This window comes from Trachemys scripta, chromosome 7, assembly GCF_013100865.1.
Source record: "Trachemys scripta elegans isolate TJP31775 chromosome 7, CAS_Tse_1.0, whole genome shotgun sequence".
Lineage (NCBI taxonomy): Eukaryota > Metazoa > Chordata > Testudines > Emydidae > Trachemys > Trachemys scripta.
In genome coordinates, this window is record NC_048304.1 from 52,235,936 (window position 1) to 52,250,974 (window position 15,039).

Sequence of the window (15,039 nt, forward strand, 5' to 3'; positions counted from 1 at the left end):
TGCTGCAGTCCAAGTTTATTAGAGCAGTCCTTGCGTGCCTTCTTCCTAAGGGAACATGGTGCTCTGTACCTCGGGGGAACACCCAGCACCTCCATGGTCATCCTTGTAAAATGATTGTGTGGTATCCAATGCAAAGTTTGTCATGCCGGGTGTCTTCGGAAGGCTCATGATGCATTGTTGTTACAGTAATGTTACATGAAATTATAACCTATAACATTACTATATGTAGTTATGAGGCTGAAAATGTATCCTCATGGCTTAAAATAAGCCCAAGCAAAAACTGTCCAAGAGCAGAGAGGTAGTTCACATCTCATCAGGTATGGGACAAACCCAGCCCAGCCTCACAGGAACAAAGGACACTGGCCTAGGCAGTAACAGAAGGATCTGTTGGACTCTCGAGTGAGTCACCCCCCACCCCTTTCCTTTGGCCAGTTTGGGACTGCAATGAGGTAGTGCTCACCTGACTCTGAAGGGGGGGCGGGTGGCAAAGCCAAGAGGGAAGAAAGGACATGATAAAAGGGAGAGACATTTGCTAGGCTCTTCCTCTCTCTTCCACCTACATCTACAGACACCACACCAAGTGACTGAAAGCACTGATCAAAGGGGAGAGCCTGGCTGAAGAGCAACCTGCCAGCCTGTGGTGAAAAGCATCTAAGTTTGTAAGGGCATTGAAAGTGTTAAGATCAGCTTAGAATGCATTTTGCTTTTATTTCATTCGACCAAATCTGACTTTTGCTTTGACTTATCACTTAAAATTTATCTTTGCAGTTAATAAATGTTTGTTTGTTCTACCTGAAGCAGTGCATTTGGTTTGAAGCGTGTCAGAAACTCCCCTTGGGATAACAAGCCTGGTACATATCAATTGCTTTGTTAAATTGATGAACTCATATAAGCTTGCAGCGTCCAGAGGGCATAAAACTGGACACTGCAAGATGGAAGTTCCCAGGGTTGTGTCTGGGCCTGGAGATATTGGCTAGTGTCATTTGGTTGCACAATCCAAGGAGCAGCTTACATGCCAGAGGCTGTGCGTGAACAGCCCAGGAGTGGGGGCTCTCACAGCAGAGCAGGGTAAGACTGGCTCCCAGAGTTAAGGATTGGAGTGACCTAGCAGATCACCTGTCCAGGTAATACCGGAGGGGAACATCACAGGGAACACTACTCACAAGTGTCCCACAAGTGGGAATGCACAGATGCCCTCAAAGCAGAGAAGGAGCTGAGGTGGCTAAAGGGTACGCACTGTTATGTAGTCTAGAGCAGCTCCTTCAGCACTACATAAAGGCACTCGTGCACCTCCCAGGCAGACACTTCTTTAGAAGAGGGTTCCGTGTGTTCACCACCAGGAGCCTGCTCCCACAAATGTGAATGTACAAAGGGGACACAAAGAACAAGTTACTGGTAAGTAACTTCTCATTCTGAGCCCAGTTCTGCCCTCTGTTACATTAGTGCGACCTTCCTGGAAATTTATGGCAGATGCATCCTATAATTGAGAGTAGCATTTGAGCTGTTGTCTTCATAAGTTAAACAATTGACAGTTGCTTGGCATTCAAGCATACTGATGTTTGGAGTCCAGTTGCTGCCTGTCTCACTTAACCAGAGCTGCTTGGAAAGTTTCTGAACTTTATTTTGCATAGGGTCCATCCATTTAGTATTTGCAGTTTTACAAATTTATTATTGTAGGTACTTAGTATAGTTTATAGTTTTCTAGGTTTTTTTTTTCCCTCAAAAAAATCTGTGCTGTAGTTCTCCTAGCTCTGCCCCAAATTGAGATCTTAAAAGATGACCTCATTTATTCAGCCCTTAGCAATAACGGGTGTTGCACACAAGAAAGATCAGCAAATTGCAGGTTTAAGTTTCCACTATGGTGGTGGAAGTTCAGTAAAACTACACAGAAATGAGTGGCCCTTTGACATTTTTGTCTTTTAGTTGGAGTGTGGGGTGAATTTTTTAATCTGTCCAAGTTCCTGAAAAGCAAGTGCATGTATAGTCCTGTTTTACTGAAAATGTGACCTCTTCGATCGTTTAGAGTAGTTTCCCAGCCTCAGAGAACTATTTTTAGGCTATTATATCTCTTCAGTTCATCCATCTTGCTGTTCTTTTTCTGGTAGCTCCCACTCTTCAGAGGTGTAGGGGTGACCACTGGTATAATGGAAAATCTTGTCAATATGTTAAATTGATTTTTGGACGCAGGGAATAGACAATGCCTCATTTTCCATTTGTGAAAGTGGAGTGCACTGTGTTCCCCTCCTGTTGAGTCATGTTCACTGAAATCCACTCTCTAGTTTGCTTGGATTACTCACACTTGAATCAGATTTCCCCTTGATGATTTTGGCTAACTGCCTTCATTCTTTTCTGTAGGTTGAGTTGGCCCTGTGGGATACTGCAGGACAAGAAGATTATGATCGACTTAGGCCTCTGTCATATCCAGACACCGATGTTATACTTATGTGTTTTTCAATTGATAGTCCTGATAGTTTAGGTAAGTAAAACTGAATCCAAACCAGGTTTCCTGTATCCCTAGGACTGTACCTTGCAGCCTTTAATTCATTTATCCATGGTTTAATGAGTGGCAATTCTGATTTCTACTAACCACGTTTGTATATACATTGCAATGTTAGCTTCAATATTTTGTGTAATGAATCTTTGTTCTTCCAGTAGTGTTCCTCTGGGTGCTCCAATTCAGGTGCATGTGCACCCCATTTGCCTTTGATCGGAGACTTTCAGTAGCAGTACCCATTCAACCAATGCGTGTGCCCTACGCCTCCTTGTGCCTCCTGCTGAGGATATATAGGGTTGTGCAGGCAAACTGCCCTCAGTGCCTTCTCAGTCTCCTCCAACTGAGACGGAGCATCTAGCATGCCTACTTCACTGTTGGTTAAGTTTGCCACCTTTATTTCTAGTTTAGCTTTTTATTGAAGTTTAGTTTATTTTAATATCAGAGGGGTAGCCGTGTTTTTGTAAGGTAACTCCCTTCTCTTCATGTGTCAGTATATTTATGCCTGCATCTGTAACTTTCACTCCATGTATCTGAAGAAGTGGGTGTTCTACCCACAAAAGCTTATGCCCAAATAAATCTGTTAGGCTTTAAGTTGCCACCAGACTCCTCATAGTTTAATTAGTGTAGTTTGCCATTTTTATTTCATTTATTTTTGAGGGTCTTTATTTCCCTCACTCACACCCGAGGAGTCCTTTTCCTCCATTATGGGGGTATGCCAGGATGACCAGGATTCAAATGTTGCCTCACTTGCTGGGACGCTATACCCGTTAACAATGGACATTCCAAGTGTATTCGCTGCTCAGAGGACATGCACATCCCTCAGAAGTGTAATTTTTGTGCAGCCCTTAAGAGCAAGGCTAGAAAAAAACGATAAAACTTGAACTCCTCATGATGGAGTGCTCTCTTCTTCCTGCCCTGGATCTAGGTCAGTGGAACCCCTGTATATCAGCCTGCACGTGAGCATAGTGCCCTGTCTATTCAGCACCACTTTCACCCAGATCTTCAAAAGAAAAGATGTCAGAAGGTACTGGGAAGGCCTGTAAGACAAGGAGTTCCAGATCTCCCCACAAAGAGCTTGTCTCAAAAATATCTCAGTCTTGGCAGATTTCACCCATTTTCTGACCCCTCAGGTCCTGGGCTGAGTACTGCTGAGGCTTCAGGCTCTTCTAGTACCAATAGTGTTTCCAAGGCCCTGAGTTCATTTAGGAGCCATGGTTCCAAGTGGGCTTTGGAACCTAAACTGACTCCACTACCATCTAAGCATGACCAGAGCAGCAAGGAGAAACATTTTGCGTCTGTCAAGACAGTACTGATGGACCTTACTCTGCAGTCTCCGGTACCTAGCCCCATAATTCCCTGAGTACTGTAGAAGTGTAAGCCATCTCATGCTACTCATTCTTCAAGATAGTCAACCTCATCAAGTCAGTCAACATCCTCAGTATCCAATGACTTCATTGTAAGGGACTCATCGAATCAGACCCCTCTCTCAGCTCCCCTAACTCACCCAGTACGGCAGGAATTTAGGTGCTCCAAGGACCTGTATGTCTCCAATGAGAGAGTCTCCCCTCTTAATCGGTACGTATTTTAATTGTAAGAGTTGTAATTCTGGTGACCATAATGACCTATCACTACCAAGGTCATCATGGTCACCAGAATTACAACTCTTTGTGGTACTACTCGATTTCCCAGCAATTTCTGAGGTAGGCAGAGCTTGTCACATTTTGGTGCAAGATTCCCCTACCTACCAGTATGGAGGCTCTCTTCCTGATGCCTATAGGGAAAAGGAGTACTCATGTGAGAGACATTGGTGCTCCTTCCCCTTGGTGTGAGCAACAGTGGATGCCACGTCCTATGCCTAATGTTTCCCTTCAGAGGCTATATTTGTATCCTTGGTCTGCCTACTGACAGCAATTTTCATGAGCACATAACATTTCTTGTCAGGACAGGTAGTCTCCTACTCCATCTCTTCCTCCTCCACCACCTCAGTTGCAGGAAGGAACCTTTTGAGGAACAGGAGGCCAGAGTGGGTAAGAAGGATATTCCACAAACTAACATGTTCTCATCTTTCCCAGATGAAGCTGTCATTCCTTCCCCACCCTGCATGCCAAACAACTTTAAGCAAGTTCAGGATCTAAGGAAATTCTATACTCCCTATAGATTCCCCTAGAATAGGTCCAAGAGTCTCAGCGAATGTCACCTTTTGTGTGGATGGCCTTACCCATAAATGAAGTCCTTCTTGATCCTGGCAAAACCATCTGGCAGACTCTGGCAATTGTACCACCCATGTTCAAGTGCACCAATAAGAAATATGTACCAGCCAAGGATTATGAATTTTTATTTTCACACCCTTCACCTAACTCCGTGGTTGTTTCAGCTGTAAAGGAACGTGGCAGGCAGCCATGCTAAATTGACCGCATACAATAAGGATCAAAACAGCTTGACCTTTTGGGCCATATGGCTTATTTGTCTGCGACGCTACACTTCAGGATCACAAATTATCAAGCCCTTGTGGCAAAGTACAGTCATACCATCAAAAGTCACCTTGTCTATTGAACCACCTTCCAACAGAACATCATGAACAGTTCCAGGCCATCATAGCTCATGGTCAACTATCGGCTAGAACATTGCTACAAGCCTCCATAGATGCAGCTGATATGGCAGCTCTGTCCATTTCCACTGCTGTCATGATGCATTGGGCATCTTGGCTTCAGCTCTCTGAATTCCCTAGGGAGCTCTAGAATAGAGGTTCTCAAACTGTGGTCCGTGGACCACCTGTGGTCAGCAAGCTCCATTCAGGTGGTCCGTGGATAGTTCCCTCTAAGATGCGTGCCTGGGCGGCCGCACATGAGACAATGAAGGGCCACCCACCTAATTAGTGGAGCCGCGCAGAGGGTGGGGGGAATTTGGGATGTGCAGGGCTGCACAGCGAGGGAAAGAGGCGACTTTCCCCAGCTCCAGGGCTGTGGTTGCCAGGGAGAGACGGCCCTCCTACCCAGCCACAGCTTGGGGACTGCCACAGCGGGGGAGAGAGGGCACATCAATCGCATTAGAAAGGTAAGACTACTGATACTAAAAAAAAAAAAAAAAAAAGAATCAGTTCTACAAATAAAAACACAAAACTCATATTTTAATATATAGTGCTTTTATCCAAAACACTTGAATCCAAAACAATACTTAGCTAACAGTACAAACAACATTTGGAAAGATCCTGAAGTAGTCCGCCGAGACCCTCAGCAATTTTCAAGTGGTCCGCGAAAAAAAAAGTTTGAGAACCACTGCTGTAGAATACTAATAAGGAGCTCCCCTTTGATAGGCAGAAACTTCGCTGAGACAATTGATTAATCGTTGCACACCTAGATAGAGTCCCTGACTGTGGGGCTGGGGCTGAAACTGCACGGGTATCAGAGAGGGTGGGGGGCACTTTCTCCCCCACCCCCTACCCTGAGTTTCTTGCCACAAATTTCAGCCCCTGCTGGCAGCCAGAACCCCAGCCTGAGCAACTTTAGCTGCATGCCCCCTATGGCATGGGGCCACAGACAATTCCCCTGCTTCCCACTCCCTAACCCTGGCTCTGTGCATCACTTCTGTCTACTCAGAAACCTGTGTAGTTTCCTAGCAAGGACCTGGCATGTGTTATGGTTGAAGCCAGTTTGAAAAGTTGATGTAGAAATAATTTTAGCAATGAACCGTTTTCTGAAGAAAAGTGTAGGAAAGAGGGGTAATGGAGGGTAGTCGATTGCCACTAATAGCTAAAGAAGAGTTCACAACAAGGATCCAAACAGCAGTTTTTAAAAAAAAAAAAAGAAAGAAAAGAAACCCCAAATACCATCCGAAATATTTGGAATATGGATTTACATGGACTGGCTTTGAGGAAGACCCATGGGCACAGTGTGTCGTGTGTGGTGAAGTTCTGGCAAAGGAGAGCTTAAAAACCATCTAAAACATTATGGCACTTGCAGACACGGCACAGTTCTCTTCAAACAAAACTGCTCAATTTTTCCCCAGCAAAAGCTAGGAGAGCTACAGGGCTAGAAAAGAGCACTGAGAATGGCAACTACAGGAGATAAGAGAGCCCTTGAGACATCTTTCATGTGTCATACTGGATAGCTAAAACTGGGACACCACACAATATCAGAGAAACTTTTTTTCTGCCATGTGCCAAGAAAGTGTTTTCAATTATGGTGGGGCAAAGTGCAGCAACTCAACTTAGTGTCAGGAGAATTGAATCATTGCAAGGGGTGTATTCACGGATGGCAAATGACGTGACTGAGCAAGTGATTGCCAAAATCAAGCAAAGTCCTTTTTTGCCATTCAGCTTGACAAAACGATGGATGTGTCTGATGCTGTTCAGATACTGACATACATAAAATTTGAGAGTGATGGAAAAACTCCAAGAAGAATTTCTGTTCTACCAGCCATTACCACAGCATGCTACAGGGGAACAGCTCTTTGCACTTTTGGATGCTTTTGTCTCTGATTCTGGCTTGGAATAACAGTGCTGTGTAGGAATTTGCAGGGACGGTGCTTGTGCCGAGACGGGAAAAAAACAGTGAGATAGTCACTCAAGTGCAGGCTGTTGCACTGCAAGCAGTTTGGGCTCACTGTATTATACACAGGCAAGACCTAGTTGCAAAAAAATGCCACCCATTCTAAAACAAGTTCGCACAGTCAGCTTCATCAAGAGTAGCTCAACAAGTGTGTGTCTGTTTGGAGTTTTGTTTGACGAGATGAGAGCTGAGCACCGTCAGTTACTTTAACACGCAGAAATTCAGTGACTCTCTCGGGGAAAGATTCTCCATCGTTTGTTTGAGCTCAGAGAGGACGTGAGAATTTTTCATTCAAAGATTCCCCACTGGTGGAAAAGTTTGCAGATACCAAGTGGCTTGCTTTGCTAGCTTACCTGGCAGACATTTTTGAATGCCAGTACCTCACTTCAAGTACGAGGTACTTTCATCTTTTCTCTCACTGACAAAATCAAAAGTTGATTCAAGAAATTTTCCTTGTGGTATGCTCGTGTGGACTGTAGCAGTTTTGAAGGGTGCTTTTTACTGGATAACTTTTTGGATGAAAATGCCATGCCAAAATATGATTTGCAATTCATTATCAGCCACCTGGAAAGCCTTAAACTGCAGCTTTGGGAGTACTTCCCTGTAAAGGATCAGAAAACAGGCATGGATTAGAAATCCCTTTAATGCAGAAGTGACTGCAAGTGCTGTTGTGTCACTTTATAGTGAAAGAAACATTAATGGCTCTTTCCTGTTATGAGACATTGATGCTGAAATTTTCTGAACAACCCTTTGCTAACTTCTGGATTGCTGTGTGTGAAGAATATCCAGAGCTGTCATCTGCAACTTTGAAAGCACTCATGCCATTTTCATCCACCTACCTGTGTGAAGCTGGGTTTTCAGCACTGACTTTACTGAAAAACAAATACAGGGCTTCCATCTTTACCTCACCCACACAGAGCCCTGCTTCAAGCCTTTGTGTTCATCAATACAAGCTCACCTCTCTCATTAGGTGCATATTTATTTTTTACTGCTGGATATAAAGATTGTCTTGCGAGTGGATTGTGAATTGAAATATTTAGCGGCTGTTTTTTTGTAGATGTGGCCTTATAATGCATTTTGATTTCAAATATAATAATTATTCTAGAGTTATACAAGGCACTGGGGTCCTGTAGTAATCTTTGTTGTCAGAAGGGGGTTGTGGTGCAATGAAATTTGAGAACCGCTGAGATAGACTGAGTCTGGGCTGAGAGGGTACATCACTGTCAGCTGCAAAGAGCTGCTCAAGGATGGACCGTGAGGTCTGAGTTGGGGTTTCCTCAGTGACCTGATTCTCTAGCACTTCCTGGGCAGACTGCAAGCTGGGATTTAGTCCAGTGGATAAGGCACTGGACTGGGACTTTGGAGACCTGGTTCTCTTCCAGACTCTCTGCCACTGATCTGCTGTGTGGCCTTGGGGAAGTTCCTTTACCGCTATATGTCTCTTTTTCCCTCTGTCGTTTCTATTTGGATTGTCAGTTCTTTGCGGCAGGGACTGCTACTATAGGTCTATACAGTGCCCAGGAGAACAGGGCCCCAATCTCAAGGCATCTAGGTGCTACTGTAATACAAATAACAATAGACCATCATCTACTGAAACCATATCTTATCCCTAGAGTCCATTTGATCTACCAACTTCCAGGCTTAGAACAAGAAGCTAGTTGCAGCAGGAAGGGGACTTTCTGAGGTCATTCCAGAGTGGGTAGTTATCCCAAGTTGTCAGAGCCAAGGAGCCCTTGGTGCCAGGGACTGAGATGGCCAGGAGATTCCTCTCCAGCAATGGTGAGCTCTGTTTTAATGCCAGAGACCGAAGGGGTGCCATCCTTTGCCTGTATGAAACTCTCCCTAGCTCAGATGGGATCAGCATTTGAGGGCCTCAGTTCACTTCCTCCCATCTTGGAAGTGGCAGCCAGTCTGTATCCTGTCCATGAGCAATGTTTTCAAATGTTGCCTGAGCCTGAGATCGAGCCTGAGCCTGAGATCTTGGGCAGTGATGGTGGCCAATGAGAAAAAGCACTAGGCTGGAACTCTTGGATTCACACAGGAATAGACTCCATTCTCTGGGGTTTATTGGTGTGGAAAGTTTAATCCTTGGCCATGTTGTAGATGAGGACTGCCAGCTATCGGAGTGTTGACAGTGACTTCCACCCCCAGGCCAAACAGTTGCATTGTTGTATCAGCTCCCTGAGAGACAGTATAAAGGAATGTCCACTTCCCTCTGGGTCCCAGAGGTGGTCCAGAGCAGTGTTCCCTCTAAGCTGCAACTCTTGTGTGGCTGCGCAGGTATGATCAAGTGCCGCGCATGTCAGGTGCCCCTCCCCCCGTGCTGCGCTGCTCCTGCCCTTTGCCTTGGAGCCCCTGGCCAGCTGCTCCTGGCAGCCTCCTGCTTGCTATGCAGAGTGGGGAGCTGCTGATGTCAGGATGTCTCCTGCCCTCCCCCTCCCCCCCGGTACCCCATCTCCACAGAGCTGGGGGTGGGAGGGGACACAACAGGGCTCAGAAGTGGGACGGAACTGGTGGTGGTGCTGCTGTGTCTGAACAAGCAGCATTCAGACTGGTGAGTGCTGATCTACTTAGAGGCAGCATCGGTCTGTCTCTCTCACTCTGTCTCTTGCCCACCTCCCAACACATACTGGTGGTACTATTATTATTATTATTATTATTATTGTTACTTCTTGGTACTTTCTGCAGTGCACATATATCCTCTGTAATTTTATTCTTTCAAAGTGCTGTTGTTTGAGTTTTTTTACTAGTCTATGCATGTCATAATTTTTATTTCTCTTACTCTTAAATTTAATTTTTTCAAGTAGTGAGTTCTAGAATGCCTAACCTGTCCTTGCTGGAGTAATATCCCTATGGTAACTTAAAAAAAAAAAATATAGCTAGGTTTTTAGTTCCTACTGGTGGCGCACATCTGCACATTACCTCAATATTGGTGCACAAAGCAAAATTCATTCTGCACATGGATGGAAAAAAATTAGAGGAAACATTGAGGCATTCTTCCTTCTGCCTGTGGAGTTGCCCATTAGTTGCACTGAGCTAAAACAGCAAGCTTGATGGGACAGTCTTGAAAGATACTGCTTTCATCTGTCTGTCTCATTGAATATACCGGGTTTGTGTAGGGTAAGAGCTTTGCTCATAACACTGTAGCCTGCTATTTGGTCTTTCTGCATGCCAGGGGTTTCCCCCAAATGCCTGGTTGTTAAGCTGTGTTTGAGTTTTGTTGAGGTAGATATGATGCCATCTCTACTTCCCATGCTCTAATGCACAGGTTTCTTAGCCTTCACTCACGGTGCAGTTGAACAAGTTATTGGGGTTGCTTATGGGGAATAGCATTTCCTTGATAGTTGTGGCAAAGGAAACTAAATTCTCCTTTAGCGTGTATGGGTTGTGCTCTGGAGACCATGATTGGACAGGTTTGTTTGAGGTCTGGTGTAGGAATTTCCTCTGCTGTGGTGTTGGAGTCTTGTTCTCACAAAGCTCATGTAGGCAATAGTTCCAACATTTGTCAGACCATTCCCTCCGGGTGGCTGAACACCTGCCAAGTCATATAACAATCATGAAATATCATCTGTTTCATTTGGACAGTCTCAGCGCTGAGAGAGATGGATCCCCAGTCTTGCCTTCATGTGCACCAAAAGTCTAAAACTTGTGGGTAGGTTTGGTTTCAGAGAGATGATTATTTAAGGCCTTGTGTACATGCAGAGCATGGGGCCTGACTTTCTGGATATGAATGGGGCTTGGAGAAATGGACATGCTAGTGACCAGAAAAATGGAAATGAGAGACCACTTCAAACAGGAATTTGGGAAGGTGACAGGCCCTGGCTTTAGAATGTTTGTGTATTTGGTGGTAGTTGCAACAAGAGGGAGGAAATGTGATGATTAGTGATTTATATCTCACCAGAAGCTGAATGAAATTTCGTGGGATAAAGCAGCATAGTTCTAGTCAGAAAGCAGAGATGATCTTAAAAAGAAAACTGCCCCAAACACTTTTCTTTAGTCTCGTATGTGGATTACGAGCCACTTCTGCTTTTTTTTCCTCCTCCTCCCTCCAGAAAACATACCAGAGAAGTGGACCCCAGAGGTGAAACATTTCTGCCCCAATGTGCCTATCATCCTGGTAGGAAACAAGAAGGACTTAAGAAATGATGAGCACACACGACGGGAGCTGGCCAAAATGAAGCAGGCAAGCATCTTTCTGTCCTTCTTACAATAAAACGTGACAGTTTTTGTAATATGGCTAATGAGCACATTAACTAAGTGTCTGCACTGATTGGCAGCTTTCCCTGGACACCATCCCCTCAGCATCATATCCTGGAACAAAGCTACTTCTCTCCTAATCCTTCTCTAGTGCAGTTTGGCTCCGCTAGGTAGAAGAAGTGTTAGATTCCTTTATCGCATCCTGTCTCCTCCATCCCTCTTCTGTGTGCTCCTGTTTCTTGCTAAGCTGATGTAGAGCAGGTCACCCTGGGTGTGTTTTGACTCAGCCCTGCAATGAAGTTTCAGGAACAAAGTGATGATCTGTGGGAAATAGCTAAGTGGGGCTTGTATTGAAATTGGAAAATGTTCAGAGCAATACAGATCATAGAGAACGGGCTGGAAATGACAGTTATTCCGGACAGAAAATTGAAAGCCTCTTTTAGATGAAAAATAAACACAATCTGTTACTTAAGTGTTATGGTTTCATAGTTTAAGTCAGAACTAAGTTGTTAAATACAGAGGTTAAAGAGCCAAACAATGCCCAGTTGCAGTTGGATATTTTCTTTAGTAGCCTCTTACGAAGGATCTTGTCAGAGGCACCAAATGATGCTTTTCTAACCTTCTTGGGGCTTCCTAGCAGTAAAGGTCAAAGAAATGAAGAATTTCTTTCTCATCAGTTAGACTATTGGTAGATGAATGCCCCAGATTGGAAGAGTGGCTCTAGAAGAGTTGGGAGGTTAGTGATGAGGTAAAATCAACACACCAAGCACATACACAACAAAATAGACGCTTAGGTTACCATGTAGGATACCATTTATCCGGTACTCAGAGTACACTGTCCCACAAAGAAACCATTACATTGGACAGTGGTTTTAAATAACTTGAACAGCCTTGCTTTGGTTTGTTCATGAGTAAAGACAAAATGTGTTTCGTTTTGAAACAATCCCCAACAGCAGCATACCAGGTCTAGTAAAAAGTAGTGATCCTTCAGCATGAGAATACCCTGCCCAAATAAGCAAACTTGACTGTCCTGGCATAATGTTTCTTTTAAACAAAAAGTGACATGGCAATTTTTGTAGCTATTAATATTGCTGAGGAGTTTGGTACTGCTACGGTAATGACTTGTAAAATTGCTTTTACTTCCCAAGTATCATTAAGTCACTGGTTCCATGACTTTTAAATTGCCAATGGCAACTGTTTGTTTAAACATATATTCCCCTGAAGCGTTTGCAACACAAATGTTGAAGCTTTTATACTATGACATGAGAATTGGACCCTCAAGAAATGGACTAGAAATAATTGACACTGACTGATCCAAACTGGGCTATCATTTTCATTGTCCAAAATGTAAATAAATGAAGTGATGAGGTAAATGAGATTTTAAAAATTCTTCAGTAACGTGAGGTGGTGGTGTTACAACCTGTGGGAAAGAAAATGTGTTTAACATTATTCTTAATTAAACTGGGTCTTAATCCAGAAAATAAACATGCATTTTAGAAGATTCCAGATGGGATTTAAACAGAGTATGTAGTTTGCACTTCTGGCAAACCTGGAAGATGATGAAAGGAATGACCTATTCAGGTGCATTGTTGGACCCTACTAATTTGCTTTTACTGTTGTATTCCACAGGAGCCAGTCAAACCTGAAGAAGGCAGAGACATGGCAAACCGCATTGGTGCATTCGGGTACATGGAGTGCTCTGCAAAGACCAAAGACGGTGTGAGGGAGGTTTTTGAAATGGCCACTAGAGCTGCTTTGCAAGCCCGGCGTGGCAAGAAAAAATCTGGCTGCCTTCTCTTGTAAAGCATGGCCAAGGGAAGACGGCCCAGGCAGCACCCTGCACTTGATTAATTTTGAAGTGCTGTTTATTAATCTTAGTGTATGATTACTGGCCTTTTTCATTTATCTATAATAATTTACTTAAGAGATTTAAAAATCAAATCATCTTGCTACCAATATTTAGAAGCCAACTATGATTTTTATAACAGTCTGCATCAAATTCATCTGTGCACACAAGTAACGTCAACATTCCTTTAACAAATGTCTGCACGTGCAGGATGTGCCAGGCACTAATTGAAGACAATTCTCTAACTTCTTGCTTCTTTCTAGAAAGAGGAAAAAGCTGGTAACCCTGAGAATTGGGCTGTAACTATTTTATAACTAGTGTACCTTCAAATTGGGTACAAGAGCTACATGGCTGTATGTGGAGTCCAGAATAACGCCAGTGCTTTCACATTTTAGGAAGATTTGTTTTTTCATGGCTGCATTGGGTGTAAAACGATATTTTGAAACTGTGACCACCCTGAAATAACAGATCCCATCTAGCTATGAAAAGTGACAGTTCTGTAGTTTCGTGTTAGTTACCTTTTAGTTACCATTTAATTAGTGCCACTTAAATGTATGGTACCAAAAATAAATCTATATGCCCCAGCCGCAGTGTAGTATTTTTTTGTATAATTGGATTTCCTACTACTGTTACTTGTAATCCCTGAGTAAGGTTTTTCTGTTTTTGTTTGTTTTGTTTTTGTTTTTGTTTTTGTTTTGTTTGTTTTTTAAGAAAGTTTATTTGAAAATAAAGGTGAGTGGAAAGCAGCTGATTCCTCCCCCACCTCCCTGTTTGTTTGTAAGTGTCTGACCCATTTGTATGGTATAAATTCTAATCTCTGCACCCAGGAAGAGGTTTTTTCTGTGATCTTCCAGCACCTGCCTTAGGAGCCAGGAAAAGGCAGCCTATTCACACTCAAGGCAACTGAACATTTCAGAAGCTTTAAGTTAACCTGCTGGACTCAGCTCAAGGCTATAAAAATGCAAGTTCTTTATGTATTGGTTACCACCTGGTGGCCAAACTCCCATCTGTGAACTTCTTGCTGATCTGCAGCCAACTAAACTCTTCTTTTCTGTATTATTTCTTTTTTCCAACAACTAATAGAATAAAGGCAGTTTTCTAAGCTCCCGGTATCCTAGTGTTTGTGTTCCTCTTTGCAGGATATTTGTTATGCAGCTGCCCTGAGGCCCTGCATTTGACAGGCTCAGACAAAAATCTCATTTTGATAGAACTACGTCAGAAATTCACCCGGCACATCCAGGCACTTGAATATCTTTAGCAGCAATGGATTCCACGCTGGAGCCTGCAGCAAATTCTGAGAGTGGCAGAGCCCAACCATTGAATTCCAGCGTCTCCGTGCTCTTTAGTGCCCAAAAATGAAACTCTGTCCCTTGAGGAATCTCTTGTGAAAGACCCTTCAAACTAGACCATCAGCTCCCAGACACTTAGCTGCTGCAACAGTTCAAGTTCACTTACTTTCTTGCGCATGTGAGTAGAGTGTAGCAGGAGGTGATGTGTCAGTAGGAGGAAGGGTGTTGGGTGCACACCCTGCAGCAGCAGCATGCATGAGTGTTGTCGAGTGTGTCCTGTGCTACCCACAGAATGTACCTCTTACACCCGGGCAGTTTCTTTTTGATGTTCCCCCTGTCTCTGGAGCATCTAGTAATGGTATGTGTGAGCTGTGTGCCCTGTGCCACAAAGGAGTGTGGGAGACCTGTAGATACAGAACTTGTGCCATACTCGTTGTATTCGTATATGGACATGAGAGTGGTAGTATGTTAACACTGGGTTACAGAGTTCAGTTTTAACAGGCGCTTTAAACCTTTAAAGTGTAAAAATCTCATTGAAAGAGCAAAACCTAAAGCAAAATGCAAACGTTGAGCAATTCTAACAGCACTCATGGTGGTTTGATGAAAAATATATTGATAATAAGAATAATAAGAATTCGGAAATAACCAATTTTTGTGTGTGTGGAT

At 43.6% G+C, this 15,039-nt stretch overlaps 1 protein-coding gene across 1 annotated transcript; it reads left to right on the top strand.

Annotated features, from left to right (window-relative positions):
• The first annotated feature begins 2,329 nt into the window (after positions 1-2,329).
• On the top strand, positions 2,330-14,188 carry RHOA (ras homolog family member A). Its single transcript, XM_034776333.1, has 3 exons — positions 2,330-2,476; positions 11,094-11,224; positions 12,868-14,188. The coding sequence occupies exons 1-3, from the start codon at positions 2,443-2,445 to the stop codon at positions 13,039-13,041; spliced, it is 339 nt and encodes a 112-aa protein (XP_034632224.1). The 5' UTR covers positions 2,330-2,442; the 3' UTR covers positions 13,042-14,188.
• The last annotated feature ends 851 nt before the right edge of the window (positions 14,189-15,039 follow it).

Coding starts and splice junctions, on each gene's coding strand:
- RHOA (XM_034776333.1), top strand. CDS start 2,443: ATGTGTTTTTCAATTGATAGTCCTGATAGTTTAG. Junction 2,477..11,093: donor TGATAGTCCTGATAGTTTAG/GTAAGTAAAACT, acceptor TCCTCCCTCCAG/AAAACATACCAGAGAAGTGG. Junction 11,225..12,867: donor AGCTGGCCAAAATGAAGCAG/GCAAGCATCTTT, acceptor TGTATTCCACAG/GAGCCAGTCAAACCTGAAGA.